We start from the raw sequence: 15,099 nt of genomic DNA, 5'->3' as shown, positions 1-15,099 counted from the left end.
GGATCAAAGTCAGGTAACAAAATTTTCACACATTAGAGCTCCTACTACACTTTTTTTAATAGATTTGAAACTGTGTGCAATTCCATTTCCCAACATCTTGCTTGAGCATGACTCTGATGACTACGCTAGCAAAGCCCAGATACACGCTGACGCAGTGGGCATATCAGCATGGTCCCCAACTCCTCTGCCTGCACTCTCCAGGTGTCTGCTATGGCCCAGGTCTGCTACTGGAGCTGCCTAAAGCCCCTCCTGGGCTCACTGTGGTCAAGACAGCCCCTACCTTTAGAAAAATATAGGTAACTGCAACCTCGGCTACATGGCTTGTACCCCTTCAGCTAGGCTTGCTCACAGACATCAGTGCAGATCCTGTCTTTCTCACACACAGCCTTCTAGCGGGCAAGGTGTTAGGAGATAAATCGGAAACAGGAACTGCAAGTTGCATATCTAAGAAGGAGCAAAGGTGGCAACTGGGGTGAAACATATGATTGTCAAGAGGAATAGAAGAAAAAAACAATGAAGACTGGGAGAAATCAATTTTAAATGAAAAGCAAAAATACAATAACAATTATAGTTACACTTGCGCAGTTTCAATGCATGAACTGAATGACTGAATGAACAGGAGATCAATCAAAAAAGATTCACAGAATAAAAAAAGGTAAGCAATTCCCCAATAAAATACTCTAAAATGCATATAAGTTTCTTCTCAGCAATATCTAGAAGTATGCTTTGGTTGTAAATGAGAAGTTAGAGTTAGAGAAGGAAAGAAAAAGGATGTTGCTTACACTCGAGTGACTAATAAGTATCCTCATTTCATTGCATCTCTACTTACAGTGATTAAAAGTCAATCAAAATGTCACATGCCTTTGCCTCCTAAAACACATCTCATTTTATTTTCACATCTGGTACATGCTGGTATTGCATACGCTTATATGCAGGTTGCGTATGCTGGTATGGTATATGCTCAATATTATCTAAAAAGAGCAGAGAGATGGTTGAAGAATGCTGTCCAATTGCAACATCATGGCATTAATTCCCAGAATAATCATCAATCTTATTCTAAATAGTCACATAAGACAAGATCCAGCAGATTTTCTCCTTGCTACAGGCTCCCTGTGCAGAACATCAAGAAAAATCCATTTCCCAGAGCTATTCAAAGCAAATCCTTCAACTTGTAGATCCAAAAAAGTCCCCGAGATGGCATTAATCTTACACATTTACCTGAGTATCAGAGGTATCCTTGAGCTCTTCTAGTCCTTTTATTTCATGACTGTTTTCTTCATTTTGATTAATTGCTAAAATAAGAAAGAGGGAATGTATTGGAAGCAGGCAGGTTCACATAACAAGATGCAGCAAAGCAGCATGGACCAGTTTAGATCAAACAGGACGACCATTCAAGAAACCACATTCCAAGTTTCGCTTTCTAGTTAACTCCTCAAGTGGTTTTGGACAAATCCTGTACAGTACACTTTATTTTTCCCAGGCAGTAAAATGCAGTACTAAATAGTTATATTCCTGCTCCTGTTAGTCCTGGTAAAACGGTGACATGTAAAGAAACTCCACTTTTCCATACATTATAAAAAGACCTAGTGACTCATGAAGAATAAAAAATCAGACATCCCTTTATTTTCATTATATTGCAGAGGGTGAATTCAGACTAAACAAAATAAGCAGATTTATCCCTCATCTCAGCCTTGGAAAATTCTTTGTAAGCAAATTGATCTCAATCTTAACAACCACCACTACTATCCCTGAAATTAATCTCCACAAATAAATGGTAGCATAAGATGATCTACTGAAGGTTATTTGCTGCTGGCACAATAAGAGAAACCAGTAACTTACCTCAATTAACACTGCTTAAAACCAGCGAGCTTTGCCAGACTTTAGAGAAAAAAAGGTTTGGATCAAACATGTAAGCTCTGGATGCATCTACATCAGAGTTATCAGTTTACCCAGCTAAAGAAACAAGGACTGCTTTTGAAGCGACACATCAGACTTCCATATTGCAAACAGCTCTATCTGTAGGTAGCTTTACTAGCTATAGCCCAAGGCACCCTCCCAGTCAACAAGCCCACCCGCTCTGTTTTAACAGGACATTAAGCCCTCAGCCATTCTGAAATGTGACACATGGCAGGTTAGGCAGGACAGACCCGATGAAACACGTGAGAAGTGACTTACAAGCACCATACTCAAATATTGTTGGACTCGTGTACACATTGAATGATTTGCCAGTGTAGCCATAGCAGCTGTGACAACAAAAGCATCCTTGACGCGGGAGAGCTGGCAAACCCATTTCCTGAACAACGCCAGGCACATGGCTCTGATGGATGGGCCGGAGCATTCAGCTTGTGTGCTTCCTCCCGTCCACCTCCTCTCTCCTTCACCTCTGGGTACCTGCGCTGGTCATCAGGCTGTATCAGAACAGCCACAGCTCATAGCACTGTGTCTTAAGACAAGCATCACCAGTCCCGTTTTGCCTTAAAACTATGTCTGTGAGCTGAGGCAGCCCAGGATTTGATTGACAAAGCAGATCATCTGTAGAGGTAGCAGTACTACCTTCATCAGCCACCTTCACCTAAGCTCTCCTCAACCTTTAGACATACAACCAGGTTACCACAGCTGAGCTGATACATGTAACGTGAGCCATGAGATCTGACTTGGTGTGTCTGCATGGGTGCTCTGGGTCTGCTGCAGACAAAAATCAGTCTAACCTTTAGACAGCATCCAGCAATTTAGAAGTAGCTTTAGACTGTTCTTGACCTCTAAAATAAAGCATACAGATTTATTTTCTTTTTACTGCAGAATTCCTGCTGATACTGCTATGCCATATAGGGTATAATTCTTCTTTCTTCCCCCACAGTTATGCTATCCAAAAAAAAAGGTGATAAAAATGCAATTGTAAAAGGCAAAAAAAAGTAATTTTGTCAATACAGTTTATTCAGGGATCTTCTTTAATCCATTATCAAAGGAAAACAGAGTCAAAGGAAAACAGAGGTCTGGTATAAATCTTCACTAGTGGGTTTGCTGACACCACTTTACCAGCCAACCTCTGAAATTCAAGGTGAATGCTGAAAACAGGGTCAATCTACAGCTGTAACGGAAAGCACGTGTAATGGGGGCTCTATCCCAGCAGCATTTAAAGCTAGCCAAAATGAAATCATGTTTGGGACATTGTGGCCTTTGCCCACCCCAGGTTGGAAAAATAATGACCCAATGAAGCAGTAACCAGAGTGACCGCCTCAACAGCCCTGTGTGGCCACTGCTTTCCTCGTTTGGGGCAGGGTTTCCCAAGGCAACCTTCTCTGTCTGACCAGGCGGGGGGCTCTGTGCAGCCCCTTCCCTTGTTAACCCACCTCCCAGCCTTCCTCACCAAGAGCTGCCTCGTCCTCATGCACACTTCCACGCGTGCGTGACCCCGTTCTACTGCTGCAGGGGGCACAAAGCATTCAGGACATCCATTTGCCGAACGGTAGAGCAACAGGCATAAGCTGGGAACATTGCAATGCCAGAAGGCATTAACAAATGCTAAAAAACGGTTGTTTGAGCAACTGCAAATTGCTGAAGTCTGTGGCTGCATCAGCAGAAACACAACATTTCCCCAACTCTCCTGTCAATTTTCTGATTTCGTCTAAAATCAATTTGCTGTAGCCACTGATGGGCAAAATATCCCCTCAGACATTGGCTATTAATCATGGCATTTAAAGGAGTGGCACCTTGCTAGTAACAAGACCATGGGTCCAGGTTTAAGTGATTTACATTGATCCAGCCAGCTTTTCCAAGAAGCCTGAGCAGATGGGCGCCCTGTAAACAGCTGTGCCAGGGGAAAAGGTTAGTGGCTGCCAACTGGCTTCTTGTCACTGGCCTCTGTTGCACATGTCTCCTTCCCTGCCCGATGCCAGGGCAAGCACCCTAGACCATCTTCAACGAAAGCAAACAGGAGGACCTTCAAGGAGCAGCACGCTGTTGCTAACCTGACTGGGCTGGCAGATTAGCAAGGGGACGGTATCTGGCCGGGGAGCTAGTGACAAGCAGCAAATATCCTGTGCTGAGCAGAGTAACATCTTTTACGTAGCACAAAGGGAAAGAGGAAAAGGGTACATGTCCACAACCCCAATGGATCCAGGTATCCTTGGGTGTTGAACAATGTCAGCATAAACAATTGTAAAGCTGATGAGCAATGACCTCAGCTTAGACATACCTAAGTGAGCAGGTTGAAAAAAAAAGAAAACACACGAAGAAAAAGCTGGTTTTATCTGCAATTTCACAGCTCAACTCTAAAAAAGCTGAAAAAGTTCATAATCCAAACCCAGCTCTCCTTGGCTTCAGTGTTGTTTAAACTGTGTAAGGAATGTAGAAAAGAACCAGTAAATATTTTCTTAAAGGAAAAAAAAAAATCCCAGACCTCACACTGACGTTCTCGCAGCCCTCTTGGGAAAAAGGGAGCAGTCGGCCTCTTTTTCAAGAAATTTCCATCACAAACTTGATTTTTGTGTTCTCTCTACCTCTTATCCAAACTCGTAAGAACCAGCCAGAATTTGAACCCTTTACCTATACCCAGGGGGCAATACTTACCATGTAATACATTTTTTTTTCCATCACAAGAACATAGTCCCTTGAAGGCTTAAGTGGCTACATAGGCAAACAACAGCTCTTAATTATGTTTTCTTAATTTCTGTATGAAAACGTTACTACGTGTTTTGTCTATAAAATACAGAAAAAACACAAATTTCTTAAAATATTCTAGTGTATTCAGAAATTGATGTTCACAGGGGTCATCACACACACAGAAGAAATCAATTGCTGTATTTCTATATACGGTGTGCCTCCTAACTCCCTAACAAGTCATAGACACCCCTTGAATTGGCCCAGGCACTGCCCTTATGGGGTCTTGTGCACGAAATACAAGTTCTGTCATAAAATATAAGAATCCAAGGATCATTTCCAACTTACTGTCAGTTGGCCATTTATTTTTTTAATAAAAAGGCTTGATGTTGCAAATTCAACTGTAGGAAAAGTGAGGGGAAGGTTAGGGTGGGATGGGAAAGTACTTCCCAGGCGAGTGTTGACTCTGGGACAGTTCCCTGAAGTTGTAACGTGTACATACAAAAAAGTTGTGAACTTTGGAACTGGGCCAAACCCTTCCTTCTCCACCAGCATAAACTGGTCTTTTCTCCTTAATATGAATACCCCAGCACATTTCACAAAGCAGCAACACCAAGGAAAGGCAAAGTGACCTACATGACCTATATGTATCTATTTAAGGTCATGTTTGGGTTCAGGCTTGAGATCTGTGACAGAAAAAACATGCAAACAAACATAGAGTGACCAATTCCCTTTTCTACCTGCAGCATTTCTCCTCCTCTGGAGGAGAGATCACCATGAATGAAAGCAAAATATGTTAAACGAGCATTAGCTTGCTAATGTGCAGTTCAAATGTGTCCGTTTGCAAATAAGCCTAGAGAATTCAGGATGTTGTTCTTTTATGGTCACTTAAGGATCACAAGGGCCATCATCTGGTCTGAGTTCCTTGTGTCCCCATGGACCAGAGCTGAGATTTTGCTAGCAGATTCTTCTATAAACGAATAGAGAATTCTTGCAGGGAAAAGTCTTGTCCTTTAGTAATCCCATTTCAGCTCATTAAATCATCAGAAAAAAATAACAAAGAAATAAGAAACAAAAGTAAATAATTTTGTACTAGCTACCTCAGCAGAATAAGCCATCACACGAGGGTGTGAAGGGAAAGGGAATGTAACCATCGCTCACGCCAGAACCGAGCACATCCTTTGTGTTGCCATTACTGACCAGCAGTGCTCCCCCGTTTTTACTGCCATGCTGCAAAGTTTAACATAGATTTAAGCCATGGGAAGGGATTTGTCTTCCCTGGCAGCACAGAGCGTCACAGGCATACCAAAAGGATGTCCTTAGCTAGACAGATTGGCATGCAGTCAGGGTCACAACAGCCACCTGCAGCACTCATGGACCTTCTCCTGCCTATGGAAGAATCCTGCCAAAGGTGCCAGGCTTACCTACAGAGCAGTGACCCCACGACACGCTGTTCTGCACAGCCCCAAACTGAAGGAAAATTTATTACTTTTCATGAGTAAGATTTTAAAAAGTCACATAACACAATGCACATTACTTCATTTTAATAGTTTGTCTTATTCAAAATAGCAGAATCTTTTACCCAACTGAAAGTGGAAAGGACAGTTAAAAAAAAAAATCCACCCATAAATCAACTCCTGGAACCTACAGCCTTGCAATCTTCCCAGAGGCTTTGCTGTATTGTGCTTTCTTCCTTTTCTGTAAATGAAGTTTCTTCTTTCTATCCCTTCTGGCTGCAGAGATAACCTTCGCAACACAAACCAAGGCACTGTCGTCATTCTGCTGCTGCAGCCAGCCAGACTGGAACAATAACACCAGGAGAGGTGTGAACTTCCTCCCTTTGGCTTAATAGGGTGTTACCTTTGAAAGTTGATTATTTAAATGTTTAAGAGAGGACTGCCATCACAGTTAACCATTTTGCTGCTGAACAGCATGACGTAAGGGACATCTGTCCATCCATAAGTGACTCGACAGGCAGCCTGTCTGGATGGCACCCACATGGCTATTCCAGGACAGAAAGCCAGCTTAGCTCCCCATCACTGCTGGCTGTCGTGTCCCCCGCCCCGTTCTTATATTCTTTCCCTGTACTACGAAAAAGCGTTTGGGATGACTTCTAGCCTGGCTCAGTTTGATGACCCGGGTGACAACTGACCCCCAGGCAGCAGGTAGGGCAGGGGACAGGGCACCCCACAAGCCGGCGTTGCTGCCAGACCCCTTCCGCCACACAGCTCCAGCTTCAGCCCTTGAGCTCGCTGTCAAGTCCAACTGCAGGACCAGGGCTGCCCGCCTTTCGGGGTGGGGACCCCATAAACGTCTCGCCTGCACTGCCCGAGGCTGCTCCCAAGACCGAACTCGCTTGGCACGCTGCGAACCCTCAGGCGCAGCCCCAGGAGCAGCCCAGGTGTGCGGCATCCCAGCTGCGCAGACACCCCCAGGCTCACCCGGGCAGCCTGTGCCCAGGGCGGATGAGGCGTTCGCTGTCCCCACGGCTGCTCCAGAGGCAGCTCTGCTCCCCGGACAAAGTTCGGTCACCCCTTAGGCTACGTGCCTCACGATTCAGTGACGCTTCTTCATTTCAAATGAGGACGTTCATTTATTATTTAGTGTTGTTCTTTAACCTGCTAACATCCTAGAACATCAAAACACTCTGCCCTTTGTAAGATGTCAATCCTTTCAGTACTATGTGATCAAAACATGTATCTGCATCTCTTTTTTTCCAGACAGTAAGCAAAAGGCACCTACGTGCCCTCTACAGATGGGAGACACACGCCACCTTGGAAGCGGTAAAGAGCCTACTTCTGAACAGAAGAACTTTGTTTATTTGACAAGCCAACAGATTTTCACCGTCTCATCCTTGCTGGATGGTTATAGTCTGTTTTTCTGTCCCTGTCAAACTATCACTGTTGAAAAGACCTCAGGAATCTGCAAGAACATTCCCCAGGGGAAGGCTCCAGTGCTCTGAATTGCCAGCAGCCTGCACCAGTTGATTTATCGTCAGCTGCTGGAACGCTCACAACGTCTAGCATTCTTCTTATATCCCAAATTTTTTGAGAGGCATGTTTCTTTTCTGTTTTTTTCCAAAGGAAGTTGCTAGCACGAAGCTTTTCAGAAACAAACAGCGCAAAAGCATTTTTTTAAAATCACATCATTCTAAGCTAATTTCTTGATTTTTGAAAACTTTACTGTTATTTTGAACAACGGAGCTTGTGGTATCCCTTGTTGTTCTTTGTGGAGGGTGTACAGCGAACTCTAGAGAGGCTGGTTACTATGGCAGCTCTGAGCTGTTTGACAGTGTTATAATGTTTGCTGATGCTTATTAATTTATCAGAGTGGAAAAAAATGAATAGCTCATACTGATACCACTGGGGAAACTAAAAGTCAGATCCTCTAGCTTACATAAGGCACTAGTGCTGAGCGGTGAAAAGGGAGATGAGTAGCAAGTAAATGCTTTACAAACCTCAGGTTTTGGGACCATTTTAAGCCAAAGCAGGTCCTTGTGCATACTCCTGTATTTTCCAAGTCCTATTTCCAAATTAAAGGGGGAAAACCAACAAGCACTGAATACCTCTGAAATCCCCAAAAGCTGCCTATAACAGACAGTGATAATCCCAGGAATAAAACCCTCCAACTGAGAATTGGTTCCTTATTTACCATGAAACTGTAATCTTTTCCCAGAAATTACTGAAAAGAGAAAGCTTTTTAAGCTCATCCTTAACATGTTTCCTTTTATTAGCAATACAAAAATCGCCTTTGAGCTTTCTCATTCCTTCCCACTATTTCTGCACATATATATGCAAATTATTGTACAGATTTCCCTTCACTGAGTACACTACATATCTCTGAAACAGTTGGCAGGCCCCTGAGGGGGTGTTGCCCAGACAGCTGTGCAATCAGCTGAGTAAATCAGCTAATTAAAAAACAAAGAAAATGCAAAAATTATTAAAGAGAGACTCCCCCTTACAGCATTGTTCAGCACCTCTGTATCTAAAAAAGCACAGCAAGCATGGGATGGAATAAAGGTGCTTGCAAACTGGGGAATGAACTATAGCACAAGCGACAATAAAGCCATTTTCTCTCAAACCCTAATCTGGGATTCATGATATTTATGCTTTGTAGTTTAAATCAATTTCATATAAATTACTCCAGCATTTTACTTCGGTTTAGAATTACAAAAGCATGAAATGTAACATTGGTTTCGTAACTGATTTCTGTATGTAAAAAATGGTCATTAACTTCTGCTTGACCTTAGCTGTAGAACCAATATTGAATTTGCACAGAGGGTACTCATTATGCTAGTCTAGTTTCCACACAGAAAAATAAGTTCCCAAGGGTCCTAGTGCTACAAGCCATTTCTCAGATCTCAAATAGGAAACAGGACTCCCCAAAATGATGCAAAAACATTTCCTCTCATTGCAGAGTTTATCAAAAGGAACAGATAACAGCAAGGGTAGGAATCTGCAATCTAAACAGAGCAAAGCCAGTGTGGTAGGAAAGGAGGCTGACAGATGTAGATTTGGTCTTGCTGATCCACACACCATTAAGGCACCGTTCCCTTCCACTGCATCTGAATGACCACAGGAAGGACAAACTTCAGTTTAAACGAGACTCAGGCCTGCCCTACGTTATATAGCCATTGTAAATTAAAGAATGAGCGTATCAAGTAAAGCCACTGATATTTCCTAACTCAGTCAGATTATGGCCAGGAGCCTTTGCTGCTATTTTTTTCACATTATCGTACAACTGGTTTTGTTAGGAAGTCCTGTTTATTTTATTTATCAGAACTGAAACCTTTCATCTGGGTTTGAAGGCCCATATTTCATCCAAGGTGGTGGTGCATTAGAAGAACATAATTTGTAAAACACCTCTGGATAAACAAGGGAGGAATTTTGTCATAGATAAACAACTACTGTTGATTCATGTGGCCAGGATAGGTTTGGTTTTCAATGCCAGGCACTTTGTGATACAGACAAAGGAAAAGCCACATTTTTACACACACTTGGTGAAGATAGGAACTCTTATCTTTTTTTATCAAGGAGAAAAGAAGTGGAAAACGAGTTGCAAACACTGTAGAATTACTACAGGAGCAGACAAAAGCAGTGTTCTTCGTAGCAGTAGCAGTTCAAGTAAAACCACTCGATGGCTGAATGCAGAAAGCTTTAACTTATACCCAGTGCTTTTAGACATTCATTCTCATGTGCATGATAATTAAAATTTAAAAAATCAAGGGGCAGTGAATCTGTCTGTAACAGTGTTGCCTGAAATGAGATGTTGGAAGGGTGTAGAAGAGCCCGTTACATGATCAGCAGGCACAGGGAGAATGATTGCTGGGAACTGATCAAACGAGGAGGTACGAGCCGTGGCTGAGCAGGCTGGTGCAAAGCGAAACACCACGCTCTACTCCATGGAAACATCCTGCGGGCACGGCCAGGAAAGGAGCAGGAAACAAAGAGGACTCTGAATAAATAAATTCTGTGAACTCTCTGTAAATGACTCTCCCAAAGCATTGGAAACAAAACATTCACCTGGGAATTGGGTTTTTTTTTTTTGCACAATTGCTGTCTTTCCAACCTTAACCGTGCAATCCCTTTTTGCGTATGTGCAAAACATCTGTCACCTACACAGCTATTCTGCATTGCTCATCTCTCATATGCAAGTGCCTTACAGATCACACAGGAAGAACTATGCCCAAAGATCTGAAACAACTGCAAAAACCAGACCGTAAACTGCCAAAATCCCTCTCAGCGTAATTCCCACCAGAGAGCCCTTAGAAGCCATTCTCCTTCTTTTTCCAAGGCTCAGAGTACATTCTGCTTTACATCAGCTGTTGAATACACAAAGGCTGGTGAGCGTAACCATGCAGTCCCTTCACTGATGCTGTCCAGGGCACTTCCCACCCCCAGCACGGCCCAGGGTGGGCACAAAGCAGGTGGGCACCGATTCAGCCAGGGCACAGTGGAGCTCTGTGTGTGTCACACATCGTGTTCCTGACCGGCCCCATTCCTCAGGGCTAGAAGGGGTCTGATCCCATCCTTTTGAAGCGCTGCCCGTTTCTTGGTATGCCTGATCTCAGGAATAATGGAAGAATCCCATGGGATGCAACAAGACATTGGTCCCTAGGGGTGGGCATTGCCTTCAATATGGCATAAAAATGTTTAAAAAGGATCGCTTAAAGAAGCCAACATGATTATCTTTCTTACTTCAAGGCATGAAATCCTCAAAGCACAACGTAACTTTAAAAATATTCCTAGCTATGTTTTCAGGTGCATCTTTTATTTTGAACCACATTTCAATGGGCAGAGGAAAAGTAAAGATAAAGTTACCACGACCCACCAGAAGCACGCCACTCCTGCACCTTACTTTGAGTGGTCATTTCTCCAGGGTGAATGCCATTACTACACTTGCAGAAGAACTGTTACTCCACACGTTTTGCTAAGTTCAACCCATGCTTTAAAGAAGTGAATGCTTGGAGGAATTTAAAGTTGTAATGAAGGAAGGTCTTACCTAAGTAAATAAACCCACTGAAGAAAGACACAAGGGAACATAGAAAACTAGTAAGATCCTACTGATCCTAACTTTTTCCCACTCTTCAAAGTTTCTCAAATTTTCCACAAGGGAAAATGCACCCCTCCCTAGCACATGACTGCCACTTTATTCGGTAAATAGGAGCAAGTTCTTTCATCTCTCTTTGTGCCCTTTTCTAGTGGCATAAAATAAGTGATAATAAACAGGCCACATTTTACACCAGGGATATTGTAGATCTGCTTGTTTACAAGACATGTAAATTCAAAGGGTACTTATCATGTTTGATATTGAGACTGAACTGCTCCACTCTTGAATGACCTTTGGTCATGTATTTGTAACCTCATTTCTCAAGTATGTGTACAAATCTAATTCAAATCTGTAATGACTTCCATGTCTATATAACAAGTTCTACAAGTAAATAAAACTAATAACATAGGACATTCATACAGCACCAAATGACAAAGTTTTTGCTAATTATTGTGGAGTAAAGTTACCAAGAAGTCTCACAAGGATCTGCAGCTTCCTGAGTTAACAAAGAGATAAAACAGCTTAATGCTGCCAAAAGGGTCTTATTGGGCTCCTTCCCACACCCCTCCACCTCCCCACCCTGATGATAAGAAGCTGCCACACTCACTTTGTACCAACTCCAGCAGATGCTGCTGCAATATTGAATGCTGCTTTGGCTGTCCCATCTAAAAAATAATATAATAGAAGATGTGGCAAAGATGATCAGATTTAATGGAATAGACTTGGTATGAGCAATGACTAGCGATTTAGCCTGGAAATGAGGCAACTCACAGGGATATGAGAGAGATGCACAAAATCCTGAAGAGTATGATGATGAACTGGGAAAATGGTGAATAATCCATTCCGTCACCAAAGAGCTATATCACAATAGAGTGAGGGTTGTGGGGAACATGTTTAAAACAAACAAGAAAAAATAGGCTTTCACATACCACATGTAAGGATTGTGGGACTCACTACTGCAAGAGCTGATGAAGGTCAGGACTATAAGCAGCCTCAAACAGCAATCCAACAAATTAATGAAAAAAAGGTCCACCAAGGGCTACCCAACACAAGAGCGTGGGTACGGCAAAATCCCTCTAGCGCAGGCTGGTAGGTGCTGAGTACACACATCAGAAAGACCGTTTGTACTTGCTCTAAGCATCCCCTACTCATCGCTCACAGTAGGATCAGAGCTGGATGGACTTTTAACCTGACCCAGCCTGGCTGTTCTCATGTTTTTAACCGGGCTGACATTGCCTGGAGTGTGCTAGAGCCGAGTCATGCAATCAGCTCTGACAGCAGCGCCGCAGAGGTGGCGCAGCGGCTGGGGAAAGGAAGAGCTGTTCGCAGCCTGCTTTTCATTCCTGTCGGCAGCGCTCAGGCCCCGGTGACTGCTTCGTATTGAATCGTCTGCCCTAAAGTAAAAATACTAAGCAAATCACATAGGCAGCTAAGCCTTGACAGAAGCAATACGAGAGAAAAAGCGGATGGTGGATGTGCATAGAGATAAATGTCAGAATGGGGGGGGGGGTGTAACACAGAAGATCTCAAATATAAAGTTAATACATTTTATAAATAAAATGTAAAAGACCCATTTTTTTAAAAAATCAATAGAGCTTGTCAATTTAAGAATGGCATGACTAGAAAGTATCTAACTATATTGTGGAACCTTGAGTATTGTTCTTAAGGGAGAGCAAAAATACACACAAAACCCTAGGGCTTTTGTGGCTGCCCTGCCCTTCACAGTGGGAGGCAGAAGCACCCACAGCCCTGACGCTGCTCTGGGGGGAAGCTGCTTGTTCCCCTCTTCCTACCTCATGGATACTGTCGGCTATCGTCTTAATTAGTCCCTGTATCAGAAACACAAGCACCAGAGCCATGCTCTTGCTAATGGCCCTTTACGTGAATAAAGCTATAGAAATTCCTTTTTATCTAAAGTTAGAGGAATCTGCTGGGTGATACCATGGGGTGCAGCTAGGTTGATGAACAGCAGTGCAAGGTGTCTGGTTTGTGGATGGGATTAACACCAGTTCAGAGCATCTACCTGACAGATTTTGATCCATTCAGATGTAGCTGTGTAGCTACGCCACCGGCTAAAGCCTCCAGCCTTAGGCTGTTTGCTGCTTTTTATCCTTGTTTTAGTTACCATCTCTAACACATAAGAAACATGTCATGAGCCGTGACAAGCAATTGAGATAAATGCCAACCCGTGTAAACCTTCAGCTGAGAGGCTGCATTTGTTATGTTTCAGCACATTTGTGGAAGCCATCAGAAACCAGCAAGGTATAAATAAACACAACAATTCTATTGCCAAGTTCCTACAATTAAAAACAAAATTTTCTTCTGTTCCAGTTACCTGCTTCCCCAAGACCTTTTACCAAACAAAGACAGACAGCATTTAATCTATTTCTTTCTAAGATCAAGCAAGAACAATTTCAGGGTATTTTTACAAGCCATAGAGAAGCGCACAAGCTCATTTTCCCCTCTCGGGTCATCTTTATCACGAGAGCTTTACTCTAATGAAATATAAATGTGCTTTCTAGTCAACAACGTTACTGAGGTCCATCAAAGCTTCAGGATTACAGACATTAATTTTACCGTTTTATTAGTTTTATTTGCAAAGAAGCTAAAAATGCTGAGCTCCCTCTGCATGAGGGCTCTCAAGTACTTCTCTATCGGCTTATACCTTGCTATTGGAGTGAGACACGTGCAGTGCACATCTGAAATATGATAAATGGAGCCCTTTTCCACAGCGTGGAAGTTTTCATTTTTCAAATTCTGCATTTTCCCTTCAGCCACCTGTCAGTTTTATGTGTTTCTCCTATTCTTCCACACCACAACAAAAACTGAAGAACACCTCTTGGGGAAAGGCATTCTCCCCCACACCCTACTGACTTTTTATTTTCTGGTAGCCGACATTCAGATCAAGTCAGATCCTGTACCAGCAAGAATTTGATACTCTGCCCTACCCCACAGCAGGCTCACATCTCTCCTCGGTTTTCAAAGCATTTCGTCAGTAGATACAGTGTCTAAATCTCTGAAACAGCCATTCTGGCCCAAGAACTGAAATAACTGTAATTATTCCTTCTCATATACATATACTAGGCAGCAAACCCAAGCTTCATTTAAACAAAAATAAACTGTTTCACCCTGGTAACCAAAGGCAATGTTTCCCCCCTCCAAGCATAGCAAACCTTCCTAGTTGGACCCTCTTCACCTCTTGCAGAGGCGTTTGTGTGCTTGTATAGCACCTTTCACGCAACGTAACCCGGTGATTACAACAACAGTCCTAGACAAGTAATAGGAAAGCTTTAATCAGCTCGTTTTTCTAGTACAATTAAATCACTGTGAAGTGCCTCTTTAAGGGCAGAGGTATATCCAGGAATTGAAGTAATTCAGGAACAAATTACACGGTCCTTGCATTAAGCAAAAATACTCTTTTTTTACTCGTATTGGTAGCGCTAACCAACTATCTAGAGGAAATATTTTGAAACACTGTAATTTAAAAACCACCAAACCATCAAAAACAGTACAGGAACTTCCGCAAAACAGCTTTGGGTTTTGGGCTGCCGATTTCTAGGAACGCTTTCGGTTAATGAACCCACTACCCACTGCAGGCAGGTTCCAGCCAGCGGGTTAGGGCCGTGCCCGTCGCCTGTACTCCCCACTCATGAATCCCAGGGTGGGTGAGCCAGACACCCACACTGTTCACACCAGCCTGGAAGCCAACCAGGGCAGCTGGCCCAATAGCCACGTTCCACTCTTTTCATGCCAAAATAAACTCCTTGTCTGATCTTTGTTGGTTTATTTCCTGGAATTATATGGAGTCTTGGACAGGGCTAGAAGAACAGTATCTTTGACAGATACTGTGGCTTTTAGCTCCAGAAGTTCTTTCTCTAAAATACGCTTCACTTCGCCAGGCACAGCATACCATAGCTTGATTGCAAGCAGTAACTGCTATGCTGTGGATTT

At 43.0% G+C, this 15,099-nt stretch overlaps 1 protein-coding gene across 1 annotated transcript in view; it reads right to left on the bottom strand.

Moving 5' to 3' along the window:
* The window catches only part of RAPGEF5 (Rap guanine nucleotide exchange factor 5), a gene marked incomplete at its 3' end in the record, with an annotated part of 161,230 nt that overhangs the window by 97,619 nt on the left and 48,512 nt on the right, over positions 1-15,099 (bottom strand). Inside the window, exon 8 of the mRNA XM_082015389.1 lies at positions 1,219-1,292. Coding sequence (XP_081871515.1) covers positions 1,219-1,292 — 74 coding nt within the window. The remainder of the gene's footprint in view (positions 1-1,218; positions 1,293-15,099) is intronic.

The sequence above is a fragment of the Phaethon aethereus genome (assembly GCF_964289735.1).
Source record: "Phaethon aethereus genome assembly, chromosome: 2".
NCBI lineage: Eukaryota > Metazoa > Chordata > Aves > Phaethontiformes > Phaethontidae > Phaethon > Phaethon aethereus.
The sequence above is the reverse complement of the archived record's forward strand: the minus strand, read 5'-3'. Positions and strand labels throughout refer to the sequence as shown.